Source organism: Rhinopithecus roxellana, chromosome 14 (genome assembly GCF_007565055.1).
Source record: "Rhinopithecus roxellana isolate Shanxi Qingling chromosome 14, ASM756505v1, whole genome shotgun sequence".
Lineage (NCBI taxonomy): Eukaryota > Metazoa > Chordata > Mammalia > Primates > Cercopithecidae > Rhinopithecus > Rhinopithecus roxellana.
In genome coordinates, this window is record NC_044562.1 from 97,528,128 (window position 1) to 97,542,899 (window position 14,772).

The 14,772-nt window shown below is 42.1% G+C and overlaps 1 protein-coding gene across 3 annotated transcripts in view; it reads right to left on the bottom strand.

The window, feature by feature from the left end:
* Positions 1-4,159, bottom strand: part of ACADL (acyl-CoA dehydrogenase long chain) — a 50,832-nt gene extending 46,673 nt beyond the window's left edge. For all 3 annotated transcript variants that reach the window (XM_030916625.1, XM_030916624.1, XM_010354922.2), the window contains exon 1: positions 3,880-4,159. In XM_030916625.1, coding sequence (XP_030772485.1) covers positions 3,880-3,956 — 77 coding nt within the window. In that variant the 5' untranslated portion in view covers positions 3,957-4,159. The remainder of the gene's footprint in view (positions 1-3,879) is intronic.
* Positions 4,160-14,772: the final 10,613 nt, after the last annotated feature.

The following is a 14,772-nucleotide window of genomic DNA, read 5'->3' on the forward strand; positions in this document are numbered from 1 at the left end:
AAAAATATTCATCAATCTCTGATAAAGATTCTGTAAAATGGATTTAGGACCTACTCCTATCCCTCCCACACTGAGCTTAAAATGAGACTGCTCTGTAGTTCCTTTAGTTCAGTGGTCTTCAGCTTTTTTTCCCTTGAAGTACCCCCCCGAAAGAAATTTTGAAAATCTATGCATCATTTTGTACATTTTCAAGTTCACATCTAAAAAACTTACCATATATTCAAATCTTGCCAAAGGATGCTTTTTCTATTTCGCATTAAATTCCGATTTAGTGTATTTCTTCCTTAGTTGGACCCTGCCTTTTCTTTTCTAGTCCTTATCCAGAAAAGATCTAAAGTAGACTTAAAGCATTTTTTAAAAAAATAACTCTTTTTACTATTACATGTTTCTTTCCTTTTTTTTTTTTTTTGAGACAGAGTCTGGCTCTGTTGCCCAGGCTGAAATGCAGTGGCACAATCTTGGCTCACTGCAACCTTCGCTTTCCTGGTTCAAGCCATTCTACTACCTCAGCCTCTGGAGTAGCTGGGATTGCAGGCGCTGCCACCACACCCAGCTAATTTTTGTATTTTTAGTAGAGTTGCACCATGTTTAGTAGAATTTCACCACGTTGACCAGGTTGGTTTTGAATTTCTGATCTCAATTGATACACCCATGTTGGCCTCCAAAGGGCTGGGACTACAGGCATGAGCTACTGCACCCAGTCGCTATTACAACCTATTTCTAAGGTTTCCCTAATTATCATGTTTTTAGTGGCTTATTCATTCATTTAGTTAGCAAATATTTACTGAGTGCCAATTCTGTGCCAGGCACTATTCTAGTAACTTGGGATACAATAATGAACAAAGGACTAAGATGAGGACAAAGATCTTGGCTTTTAAGCTTACATTCTAACAAAGGGAGACTGAATAAACAATAAATAAGCAAATTATATAATACCATAGAAGGTGATACGTATTATGGAAAAAGAAAAGTAGAGAAGGTATCAGGAGTACGTGCCTGGGGGGAGGCAGAGACAGAGGTTGCTGTATGAAATAATGTAGTAGGCTGGGCTTAGGGGCTCACACCTGTAATCCCAGCACTTTGGGAGGCTGAGGCATGAGGATTGCTTGAGCTGAGGAGTTTGAAACCAGTCTGGGCAACATAGTGAACCCTTGTCACTAAAAACAAAACAAAAAAAAGAAAAAAAAAAAAGAAAAAAAAATACTGCAGTCAGGGTAGCTTAAACCAGAAAGGTGAGATTTAGCAAACCCTTGAAGATGATAGAGTTAGCCAGGCATACCTCTAGAATAAAAGAATTTTAGGACAAAAGAACAACTAGAGCAAAGGCTGTATATCTGAACCGTGTCGGATGTGTTCTAGAAAGAGCAAGAAGACAAGTGTAGCCAGAGTGGGCTGAGAAGAGTAGATGAGATCAGAGATTCTAGGAAGAAGAGATAACAGGGGACCAAGACATGCAGGGGAGCTTGACCATTGTCCTGTTGCATCAAATAAACTAACATTTACTTTATCCCTATAATGGAAATGATCGACTCCTTTTTCTTGCTAGTAGAGATAAAACTATAAAGCACGTATTTGTCCATATAGATTTTCCATACTTGAGAGTTTTCCTCAGGAAAAAACTATGCTGAGATTAGGAAACTGGGGCCGTAAGACACCGAATCATTTGTCAACATAATGAGTAAATAATAGAGCCAGAATTTAAAACCCAGTCTTACTGGATCTTAAAATTGAATAGCCTATACTGTGTTAAGGAAATATCTGCAATATTTTTAAGGAAAATACATTAAGACACAGGAAAGGAAAAGAAATGCCAAAACAATAAAGACTTTCAGGTCAGTCAAAGGTGGTCAGGAGAGAATATGCAGAGGGAAGAAAATCAAAACACTTGGCAGCAAGTTTATTGCAACGTGTATTTCTTAATCTAAAGATGAAGAAATCTGTAATGGAAAAATTGGCATTTTTTTCTCTAAGGCAATAAACTGCAACTAATCTTATTTGCTAGGCTATAATTTTTTTTAAGCCTCCTTTACATTTTAAAAGGGAGACAATCTCCACCAGCACCTTCCACACACCTGGAAGCTGGTTTTAAAGACACAATCTCAGGTCTCATCCCAGACCCACCCAATCAGAAGCTGTATTTTAACAAGATTTCCAAGTGATTCCTTTGCACATTAAAGGTCAAAAAGCTGTTACAACAAAACTGTAGCGCCCCCCCCCTCCCCAGCCCATTCAGAGGGTCTCTCAGGTCTCCCTTTTTCCAGTGTTCTCTATTTGAGGGTAGATTTTCTTGCCATGCTTCAATCAAACTTACGCCAATGGATAATACAGAAGCGGATATAATTATCTGGTTATCTTCTACTAAGCCAGACATTAAGGGAGTTGTAAAAATGTAAAACAATGTCACTCTTTTACTTTTTTTCTGTTTAGGAAAAGTTATTTTTCATAAAAACTGTTATGTATGTTAACATGTAATGAGATTATTGTAACTTTTAAATAAAATAGTATTTGTAAAGTTTCTCAGTTTTGTAGACACCTTTTGATAACGACATAAGATAGATATAACCTACATAAACAAAAGTCCTTTGAGGTCCTCTAAGTTTAAGAGCATAAGGAGTCCTGTTATGATAAAGTTTGAGACAGCACTTTGGGAGGCTGAGGCAGGCAGATCATGAGCTCAGGAGTTCAAGACCAGCCTAGTCAATATGGTGAAATCCCCGTCTCTACTTAAAAAAAAAACAAAAATTAGCCGGGCCTGGTGGCGCGCGCCTGTAGCCCCAGCTACTCAGGAAAGCTAAGGCAAGAGAATCGCTTGAACCCGGGAGGCAGAGGTTGCAGCACTGAGTGGAGATCGCGCCACTGCATTCCAGCCCGGGCGACAGAGTGAGACTCCGTCTCAAAAATAAATAAAATAAAATAAAATAAAACAAACAAAAGTTTGAGGATCACTGTCATATAATGTTCCAGGTAAGAGTTAAGTATGTATCCTAAAGAAAAGTCACCTTCTCAGTGAAGTCTTTCCAAAACTCCCCAGGAAGAAGAGTAGGCATTTTGTTTCATAGCTCTCAAAGAAAATTAGAGTACCTTACACCAATGCTGTCATTCGCAAATTTGCCAGTTCCTTCACCCTTATTAAATAATGAATTCTCCATGCTTTCAATTTGTTTACCCAGTGAATAGATTTTATATATCAGACGGTATCTGAAACTTTTGATCATATTATAAACACCACCTTAAGAATCACTGAGCCACTTAGACCTTAGACTCTCTCTTCATTAATCCTCTGTATTTAAAGGATTTGTTGATAAATCTAAATCTAATTTCCTTGTTTGATGGAACCCTCGCCAAGTCATTTCTATCCCAGCTTGCCCTGGACATTTCTGGTCCGTGCCGCAGCCCGGGCACTGTGTCCGGGTCCCAAGTTCACTACCGCGCGGCGAGTCTAAGCCGTGGGGAACGACGGGTTCATAGCTCGAACTGGGACATAGATCGCATCCCGCGCTCCTGCAGCCGGGCCCAGTGGGTGACCACCTCCTCCCAAAACGCAGGCTCCCGGGTCCCACTGCAGGCCCTGAACTAGACGGGCTGGAATGGGGCTCCGGAATGAGCTTCTGGAGAAATCTTTCGGCTTTCCCCGACGTGGCCTCGGTGGTCCGTTGTCTGGGCGGCACGGCTGACACCCCTTTTTCCTCCGCCCCGAAGCTGGTTGCACCCAGTCCGCGGGATCTGGGAAACGAGGCCAGCTCTAGCACCGCGCCGGAGTTGGGGAGCACTCCCAGCCGCGCGCGCACCGCCCCGCCTCAAGCCAGCGACAGGAGGGACTTGCTGCCTCGCCCCACAGCCTCCCGGCCTGCAGCCGCGGAAGTCCCGGCTGCCACTCACCGCACGGCGGGCAGCGGGCGCGCCGCACAGTGGCCGCCCAGGAAGGGTAGGGACCCTCGGAGAAGGCGCGCGGCCATGGCCAGAACACTAAAGGCGGCGGGGCGACGGAGGCGACTCTGCGGCTACTCGGCGACTCGGGGCAGGGCCCCCGGGAAGGAGGACGGTCGGCTGAAGCGTCCACGTGTGGTGTCCTCCCAAATAAACACTGGCACACGCCCTGATAAAGGCGCCGCGCGCCCTTCCGGAGCCCCAACAACGCCACAGGCTGGTAGCGAGGCAACTCGGCCCTCTCATATGTCAACAATAGGATTTTACAGCGACACTGCTGCCTTTGCTTGCAGCATTCTTTCTTGTTTATCGAAGCAACTCTGAGCCTTTTTAGGGTCCTGAAGCGCTTTGAGTAACGGATGAAAGCTCTGGAGCCCCCACATACGCCAAATACCTAATCATAAAAATGTACATGAAGTTGGCCCGTGCGGCGGCTCACACCTGTAATCCCAGCACTTTGGGAGGCCAAGCTGGGTGGATGACGAGGTCAGGAGTTCGAGACCACCCTGGCTAATACAGTGAAACCCCGTTTCTACTAAAAATACCAAAAATTAGCTGGGCGTGGTGGCGGGCGCCTGTAGTCCCAGCTACTTGGGAGGCTGAGGCAGGAGAATGGCGTGAACCCGGGAGGCGGAGCTTGCAGTGAGCCGAGATCCACTCCAGCCTGGGCGACAGAGCAAGACTCTGTCTCAGGAAAAAAAAAGAAAAAAGTACATGAAGTTTATTTTGTAACGTTGGAAATTGATTTACTTAAAGTAGGCAACTATATAAATACTGGTTTTAAAGAATTGTACCCTTTTCATTTTTTTCTTAAAAAAATTAGTGGCTACCTGCTGAAAAAAATTAAAATATATGTAATATGCAAATAAAAACTGCCACGTTAGTTCAGTTTTCCAATAATACTTGACTTGAATTCAGATCTTGCTATTACTTTTTCACTTAAGTCACCAATGGTGTTTAATAATCTACATTTCATTTCAGTGAAGTCTGAGCTCTTGAAATTTTTTTTTTGTAATAGAAAATACCTGAAGATTTTTGAACTCTAAAGAATGTGCAGAGTGAATTTCAAAGGAAGTAAAGCAAGAGGTTAAGGCCATTTTACTAATCAAGGACAGTTACTATGGACTTGAAATGGTAGAAGTGAAAAAGAGGCATTTTGCTTTGGAAATCAACTAACTAACTAACTGAATGTAGAACACAAAGAGGAAGTTTTAAAAAAGTTTGACCAGGCAGGCGGCTCATGCCTGTAATCCCAGCACTTTGGGAGGCCAAGGCAGGAGAATAGTTTGAGGTTCTAAGTTCAAAACCAGCTTGGGCAACACAGGGAGACCCTACCTTTATAAAATAAATAAAAAGAAAGATTTAATTATATTATAAACAATTAGAAGAATGTGAATATTTTTAGTTGGCAGAGGCTCGAGCACAAGCCTCCATCAGTCTTGCTGGAATTCTGGACTTACGACCTACCATCCCTACTCTACCATCTGTAGCGTGTAACAGGGGATGCTGGCTCATGGGACCAAACAGAGGCAGGATAGGTAGGAAAGGAAGTAGCCATGTCCTCTAAAAGCAGTGGCTGTGACAACCGAAACTTCAACACAAGAAGCCCCTGCATTTGCACTGTAGTAAGCTCATTCAAGCAAAACTATCTCCAGTGGAGAATGTCCCCTGTAGAGAGCATGAGCCTTTTGATTTACCTGTCCTCAGACTGACCCTTTTACTTATTATAATAGTAAAAAACACACCCCGGAATGGAGATTTAAGATGCTAATAAGACATGAGATGCATGAACAAGCATGTTAAGCTACTGCACATGTGCACCCAGAGGACCACCCAGAACATGCTTACTAATGACACTTCTCACCCCTTTATGAAAAATCACATAAGACTCCCATAAAGGGAGTTTCCCCAGTAACAGTCAACCTTGTCTCATCCTCACCAGAAGACTTCTCTGAATCATCTCTCAGGGTGTACTGTCTATTCTGCACCTAACCCTCAGAATATTCTTTCTCCTTTGCAATAAATCCCTCTATGCTGAATCTCGTTTGCTGCCTGTCTCTTGTTTAAATTCTCTTAAACTACAAAGACAAGAATGGAGGTTTCACAACAGTTGTTAACAAAACTCTTGGTCTTTCAAGCTAATAATTAGCTGATCAAGTAACCTACCAGTGTAGGGGCAATAAGGGACCTGCAAAGGAGGATACAAAACTGTTTTTCTCTCTCTTCATACTCAATACATTCCACTTCAGTGACCAAAATACGTGGGATTTTTTTCCTCCACATAACAAGAAATTTTCCAGAGGACACCAACTTGATATCCTATAATTCAATTAAATTCAATCCTGATGCCACCTACCTGGAGTAGTGTCAGATTCCACAAGCTAAAGGCTCCATTACACAAGATTACCCCCACTTAAGCCAATGGCAAGTCCCAGGTTGTGCCCCCTACTTCTGACCGACCAGCTATGAATTAGGGTTCCCACAATGCTTTCTCCGTGTGTTCCATAATTTTCCAGGATGGCTCACAGAACTCAGGGAAACACTTTACTATGTTTGCCAGTTTATTATAAGGGATCCAACTCAGGAACAGTCATATGGAAGAGATGCATAAAGGAGGGTATCGGGTGGGGGTGGGAGGAGTGGTGGCTGCAAAGCCTCCAAGTTCATAAAATCTCGTTTTTAGAGAGCTTAATGTCCACCTCCTCTGCTTTTCTGGAGATTGGTGGGTGAGGCTGTAAAGTCCAACCCTCTAATCTTCTAACCTCTTAATTTTCTGATGACTAGCCTCAGTCTGGGCTAGCTAGGGGCCCACCCTAAGTCACCTCATTATCATAAACTCAAGTGTTAGGACTGGGGCTCATTATAAGTAACTAAAGACATTCCTATCATTCAGGAAATTTCGAGAGTTTTACGAACTCTGTAACAGGAACCAGGAACAAAGACCAAATATATTTCATATTATACCACAGAACTCTTCTCCTGCATGGTCTTGCTGAGCCTCTAAAAAAATGAGGATGATAATAAAAACCACGTTAGTGCGCCTAAGTATGTTCTGACAGTCACTATCAGCAACAGCACCTGTTGAATCAGAATTCCCGTTGATGAGGTAGAGGATTCTGTGTTATTAACAAGTCTCACAGATGACTCATGTACACTAAAGTGTGAGAAGTGTGGACCACTTCTAAAGTTGCTTTCAGTGACTAACAAGATATTTCATGTAAATGCACAGCACTGGGCTTGGCACATAACACTCAGAAAATGTTAGCTGTTTTTATTCTTCTCCACTTACATACTCACAAGCCTTCCCTGTCTTTTCAGGTGATGGTCACTTTTAACAATGGCCTTTTATAATCAATTAGGAAAAAATCAGGTTTTCTGTTTGTGTTTTTGTTTTTTCTAATTCAAATACTGGCTTTAGGCTAGGCACCATGACTCACACCTGTAATTCCAGCACTTTGGGAGGCCAAGGGTGGTTGGTTGGGGGGGTGGCGGATCACTTGAGGTCAGGAATTCGAGACCAGCCTGGCCAACATGATGAAACCCTGTCTCTACTAAAATCACAAAAATTAGCCAGGTGTGGTGGCATGCACCTGTAATCCCAGGTACTCCAGAGGCTGAGGAACAAGAATCATTTGACACCTGGAGGCAGAGGTTGCAGTGAGCCGAGATGGTGCCACTGCATTCCATCCTGGGTGACAGAGAAGACTGTCTGAAAACAAAAAACATACAAACAAAAACAAACAAACAAAGCAAATAACTGACTTTAGTCGTGACTTTTCAGATCAAGTAACAGTGCTGAAGCAGAACTGCAGGGGAAATAACTGGATACCCCAGCCTTTGTGATGCTCCTCAAATCAAATTATGTTGGTAGCCATGTTTCTAGCCTGTGAGTAGGGTCAGGGGTGCCCATGTACATGACAGAGGCAAGATTCTTCTACAGACTTTAAGAATTGCTGTCAATGTCCTTAGGAAATACATGTAAGATACCCCAAGTCTCCTAATTTTAGAGGAAGTACAGTCCATCCTCAGAATCCACAGGTTCCACATCCAAGGATTCAACCAATCTTGGATCAAAAATCCTCTCACGTCAGCCTCCCAAAGTCCTGGGATTACAGGCGTGAGCCACCACATCAGGTCTGCTTTTAGGTTTTTCAGTGGCAGAATTGGTATATTGTTGGAGTGGCCAGACCCAATACCAGCTCGTGGGGGCGATGAAGTCTGGCGGAGTCAAAGGATTGAGAAAAGACAGCTTGAGAGAGAGAAGTGGGACCAGGGGCCATTGCAATCATGGAGGCTGTGAAGGCTGAGCTCTGGAAGCCCATGCTATTTATTGGTAATCCAACAGAGAAACAAGTGGTGAGAACATGAGGGTCAAAAGGGCAAGCACATGATCGATAGCTGTGACCTTATAGCATTTATATGGAACATGTTCTGCTACTTGAGATAATGGGAATAGAAGCCTAGGAGGGCTAGAAGCAAGGAGCCAGGCAAGTCTAGACACATTCCAGAAGACATGTCAGTCATGCAAACCCTGCCTCAGCTTTCTTCCCAACCCTCAGCTTTTTTCCCAACATGCCCCATTTCTCTTTTTTTGTAAAAGAGAAGGTATCATTATTAGTATAATCATTAGTAGCTATCATTCTTACTAGAGTTGCTCTGGTTTGAATGCTTCCCATATATCTCCCCTTTCCCTTTTACAAGACCCTTAGTCCTAGGGGTTGCAGAAGGATAAAGATCCATCTTCTATAACTTCCTCATGCTGAATAGTGGTGATGAATAGGGTGCATAACTATTAGGGTCTCTTGTATTCATGGTAGAAAGGAGCTGAGTCAGAAAGCATTGGTCCATTAAGCATTGTGACTCCAGTCTGTGTTTGTTTCATCTTCGCATTCAGATTTAACTGGCTCATGGCTTGTACTGGGGGAACCTGGTCCATAGTTGGGATCCATGGGTCCCTCCAGTCTCCTGTTCTGTGGTCGTACAGAACAGTAGGGCATCCACATGGTTCATTCATCTCCTGCAAAAACATAAGCATACCCCTCACCCCCACATTGGTAAATCTACTGAAACAGAAGCAAAAACTTTTGTGACTGTAGCCAGGAGGCCACTGATAATGAGAAACAGGCCCCTTCTAACAGAAGGCACGGGGAAAGCAAATAGTCTTTTCAAACTTTCAATTCGCACTGTACAGGTGGGTCTACTAGATGCTGTGGCTCATGATAGATCTTCAGATGTTTGGTGGGCACCCCCACAGGCAACTGATTGTCATCTGGAGAGACACAAGCAAATCCTCTTCCCCATATAATTATCTTTCCTTTTTCCTAGCTCTTTGTATGTGCATCCCTCCACCATATATCTTGTCCAATCTTTTTATTTTCCTTTTGCCCTGTCAGGTGTTGTTCGTCTGCAGTTATGGGTTGATCTTTTTGCGAATTAAAAAAAATTAATGTTAATAAAGCTAGATGCAGTTGCATATGCGGTGTTTTATATTCCTGATCTCCTGCCTTCTGCTTTTGTATTTGAGTTTTTAAAAGTATGATTAGCTCTTTCCACTATTGCCTGTCCTTTCCTTGGGAGTTATATGGAATACCCATAGTATGGGCAATATTCCATTGCTGCAAAAATGTAGCAATGGCTTTACTATAGTATCCTGGGCCATTATTAGTCTTGATTTTTTCTGGAATTCCCATAACAGAAAAGCAAGATAAAAGATGTCTTTTAACATGAGCTGTACCTTCCCCTACTTGACATGTGGCCCAGATAAAATTTGAATAGGTATCTACTGAAGCATGAACAAAAGACAATTTTACAAAAGCAGGAATATGTGTTACATCCATCAGCCAGATGGAATTGGGAGATAAACCTCTAGGGTTAACTCCTTTTTCTTGATGTGGCTAATGCAGAACTTGACAGGCAGAACAGTGTTGCACAATTTAGCTTGTTTCCATGATATACCATGTCTTTTTCTAAGGCGTACAGCATTAAGATGGGTTAAAGAATGAAATGTTTGTGCATCAACAAAAGTTGCAGACACCAATGCATCTGCCCTTTGATTAAGTTTAAAGGTCCAGGGAGGTCAGTATGTGCTCTCATATGAGTGATACAGAAAGGTGAGTGCCTTTGTTTTACTGCTTGTGGTAAAGAATGAAATAAAAAAAATAAGTTGTTCATCAGTCACATTTCGAATTAAGGCAAATTCAATATTTTGTGTGGCTTGCACTACATAGGCTGAATCAGAAACAATGTTTACTGATTGTTTAAAAGTTTTTAACACTGTTATCACAGCCATAAATTCAGCCCTTTGAGCAGAAGCAAAGTCAGTTTGCAAAACTTGTTGAGGTCCTGCAAATGAGGCTTTTCCACTACTAGATCCATCAGTAAAAACAGTAATGGCCCCTTTAATAGGGGCTTTTTGAGTAATAGAAGAAAATATCCAGGATGCTAATTTTAGAAACTGAACTATCTTAGATTTAGGATAATGATTATCAAGAATGCCAATAAAACCTGCCAAATTAACTTGCCATTCTTGAGAATTAACATAGGCTTGTTGAATTTGTTGATTAGTTAATAGAACTATGTGGCTTAACAAACTTAACTGCATATAAGCAAAACAGAAGTGTCTTGTTCCAACGAAACTCCAGAGCTCTATGGGTCTTTCTCTTCTCTTGTAAGAAGTTCCTTTTGTTATTGCCATCTTCACTTTGCTTGAAATTTCAAGCAAATTATGAACACATGACCAAATATTTTGTATCAGAGAAGCTTTGAGCACCAGTTAAATCTCATTCCTTCCCTTTTTTTTTCCCAAATGGCACCAGCTTTTTCAGCTCTCTTACTTTTTTCCTTAAGTTGCATTTATTCCTAAGGAAGGCAGGGTATTTCCTAGTAAGCATACTTTAAGATGGAGGCCATTTGGTTCCTGGGAGAATAGGCAGCCCCACGTTGGGCACCAGATATTGGGGGAACCAGCCCCTAATTTTAATAATTAAAATAAAGAAATATTTTAATTTCTTTTCCATTTTCCCTAAGTGTTGGCCGGTCTGAGAAATAAAGAGAAAGAGTACAAAAGAAAAAAATTTTAGAGCTGGGTCTCTGGGGGTGATATCACATGTCATCAGGTTCCGTGATGCCCCCTGAGCCACAAAACTAGCAAGTTTTTATTATGGATTTCAAAAGGGGAGGGGTGTACGAATAGGGTGTGGGTCACAGAGATCACATGCTTCGAGGGCAATAAAATATCACAAGGCAAATGGGCAGGGCAAGGTCTCAAGGCCAGGGCGAAATTAGAATTACTGATGAGGTTCCCTGTCCTGCTGTGCATGTATTGTCATTGATAAACATCATAACAGGAGACAGGATTCAAGAGCAGAGAACCGGTCTGACTAGAATTTCATCAGGCTGGAATTTCCCAATCCTAACAAGCCTGGGGGCACTGTAGGAGACCAGGGCATATTTCATCCCTTATCTACAACTGCATGGGACAGACACTCCGAGAGCGGCCATTTTAGAGGCCTCCCCCCCGGGAGTGCATTCTTTTCCCAGGGCTGTTCCTTGCTAAGAAAAATAATTCAGTGATATTTTTCTTATTTGCTTTTGCAAGAAGAGAAATATGACTGTTCCACCCGGCCCTGCAGGCAGTCAGACTTTATAGTTATCTCCCTTGTTCCCTGAAAATTGCTGTTATCCTGGTCCTTTCCTAGGTGCCCCGATATCATATTGTTCAAACACACATGCTCTACAATTTTTGCAGATAACACAATCATCACAGGATCCTGAGGTGACATACATCCTCAGCATAGGAAGATGACAGGATTAAGAGATTAAAGACTGGCATAGGAAGTTATAAAAGTATTGATTGGGGAAGTGATAAATGTCCATGAAATCTTCACAATTTATGTTCAGAGATTGCAGTAAAGACAGGCATAAGAAATTATAAAGGTATTAATTTGGGGAACTAATAAATGTCCATGAAATCTGCACAATTTATGTTCTTCTGCTGTGGCTTCAGCCAGTCCCTCCGTTTGGGGTCCCTGACTTCCCACAACAGAACTATAATCTGATTTGGATCATATCCCATTAGCTTTGCTGTGTGTAGCCTCACTTGTCCTACTAGCACAGCAATTTGACCTAACTACATAGTGAATGTTTTGGTTGTATTGTGAAGTAGAAAGAGCCACTCAACCAGTTCACCCTGTTGAACTATAACTCCTGTAGGTGAATGCTTAGTAGGAAAAACTAAAAACTGTAAGGACTGTATCAGATGAATTCATTCTACTTGTGCTTGCTGAATTTTTTCCTCAATGAAAGTTCATCCAATGCTTCTTTGGACAGGGAGCATTTACTGTTAAGGGTAGAATCACCTTGTAAAGTAGAAAAGAGGTGAGACATAGCATAGGTAGGAATGCCTAAAGTTGGATGAATCTAATTATTGTCTCCTAATAATTTTTGAAAGCCATTTAAGGTTTTTATTATCTCTTTGAATTTGAACCTTTTGAGGCATAATAGCACTTTGCTCTACTTTCATTCCTAGATATTAAAAGGGAGTGGAAGTTTGGATTTTATTGGGGGCTACAATCAACACTGCCACATTCACAGCTTGTTCTGTTGGTAGCACATCATCGATTCTTCCCTAGTTTTAGCTGCACACAAAATATCATCCATGTAATGGATAATATAACATTTTTAAAACTGTTCTCTAACTGGCTTAATAGCTTTCCCAACATAAGTTTGCAAATAGTTGGGCTATTTAGCATGCCTTCTGGTACTACTTTCCAATGGTATCTGTATGCTGGTTCTTTAGTATTTATGGAGGGAACAGTAAAAGCAAATTTTTCATAATCTTGGGCAGCTAAGGGAATGGTAACAAAGCAATCCTTTAGATCTATCACTATGAGAGGCCAGTATTTTTGGATCACTGTTGGGTAAGGTAACCCTGGTTGTAGCACTCCCATGGGTTGAATTACAGCATTAACAGCCCTTAAATCTGTCAACATTCTCCATTTCCCTGATTTTTTCTTAATAACAAATACAGGAGAATTCCAAGGAGGAGAAAGTAGGCTCTATATGACCCTTTTGCAACTGTTTCTGTACCAGTTCTTTTAAAGCCCCCAGGTTTTCCTATTTCAGTGGCCGTTGCTCCACCCAAACCAGTTTGGCAGTTAGCCAAACAAGAGGAATGGGAGCCGAAAGCTCAACAATGGCTGCTTCTAAAAATGACACCCCAATCGGGTCTGATCTATTTGTCCTTTTAATTCTAAAGGTTCCGATTGGCCATTTTTATCTTTTCCTAGTCCTTTTCGTGGGCAATATCCCATATTTCTCATCATTTGTCTACTATTACTACTACATTGATCCATAGGAATAGATATTTCAGCATCCCATTGCTGCAATAAGTCTCTACTCCATAAATGAACAGGAATAGCTATAATAACAGCCTAAATTGTCCCTTCCTGGCCATCCAGCCCTTGACATGGTAAAATCAAGAAACTTTGAAAAACTTCCAAGGCAGCTCCTCCTCCAACAATATCAATGGATGCTTTTTGCTTAGGCCAATGCTGGGGCCATAATGGCTCCAATGGGGCCAATGCCGGGGCAATAAGACATCAGCTCCAGTGTCAACTAGTCCTTCAAAAATCTTTTCCCTGAATAATTATTGTGCAAATAGGTCTTTTGTCAGACACATGATTAACCCAATATACAGACTTTCCTGCTGGATTAGTACTACCAAAGCCTCCTGTTCTTTTCACTGTGCTGCTTCCTAGTTTTATGTAAGGTAACAGCAACAACTGAGCAATTCTCTCTGCTGGGGAGGCAGACCACGGAGTTGAGGAACTAATGACTAATTGAATTTCTCCGATATAATCAGAATCAATTATTCCCATATGCAGAGTGACACCTTTCAAATTTAGACTAGACTTTCCAAGTTATAAACCAACTGTTCCTGAGGGTAAGGGTCCCCTAACCCCCGTAGGGACCTTTTTTGGTGGCTCTCTGGGAAGCAAGGAGATGGGAATTGTGCTGCAGAGGTCTACGACAGTACTGCCTGCTATGGCAGGGGACAATTGCACATTTGTAAGGGCACTGGCTGTGCCAGATATGCCTCAGTTTGTTGAGGGGTTAGAGGCAGGCCCCTCTTCCCATTTCCCGAGATAGGTTGTCCATCTTTGCTAATTTTAGAACGACACTGACTTGCCCAGTGATTGCTGTTTTCACAACGGGGGCATACATCAGGGTTTTTCTGTTGTTTGAAGGCAGTAGCTTTCGCCTTTGGCTTCCTTTTCTCCATTCCTTTTTTGTGTGTCCAAATTGCCCACAATTGAAGCAAGAGCCTGAAAAATTGGGCATATTCTTTCTAACTTTTAATCCAGCCCTAGCCTGAGCTTAAAGAGCAGCCTTATGTAAGTTACCTCCAATGCCATCGCAAGCCTTAATATATTCAGCTAAATGAGTCTTCCCTCTCAGGGGTCTAATAGCAGTTTGACACTCTGCATTAGCATTATCATATGCAAGAAGCTGTATTACAACATCCTGAGCTGTGTGTTATAGCTTTACACACAGCCTCTTGGAGCCAAGCAATAAAATCAATATATGATTCCTCAGGTCACAGTCGGACAGAACTGAAGGAAGGATATTTTTCCCCTGTAGCATTTATCTTTTTCCATGCCCGTAAGCATCCAGAGCACAGCTGAGCAATGGCAACATCCTCCATTACTGCTTGATTTACTAGTCAACCCCAATCAGGTCTGACTCCCATTAACTGTTCAAAGGAAACAGGTACAGGTGGTTGTGCTTGTGTGTGTTCCCTTGCCTGAATTTGAGCTTTGTCAGCCCACCAGGTTTTAAACTGCA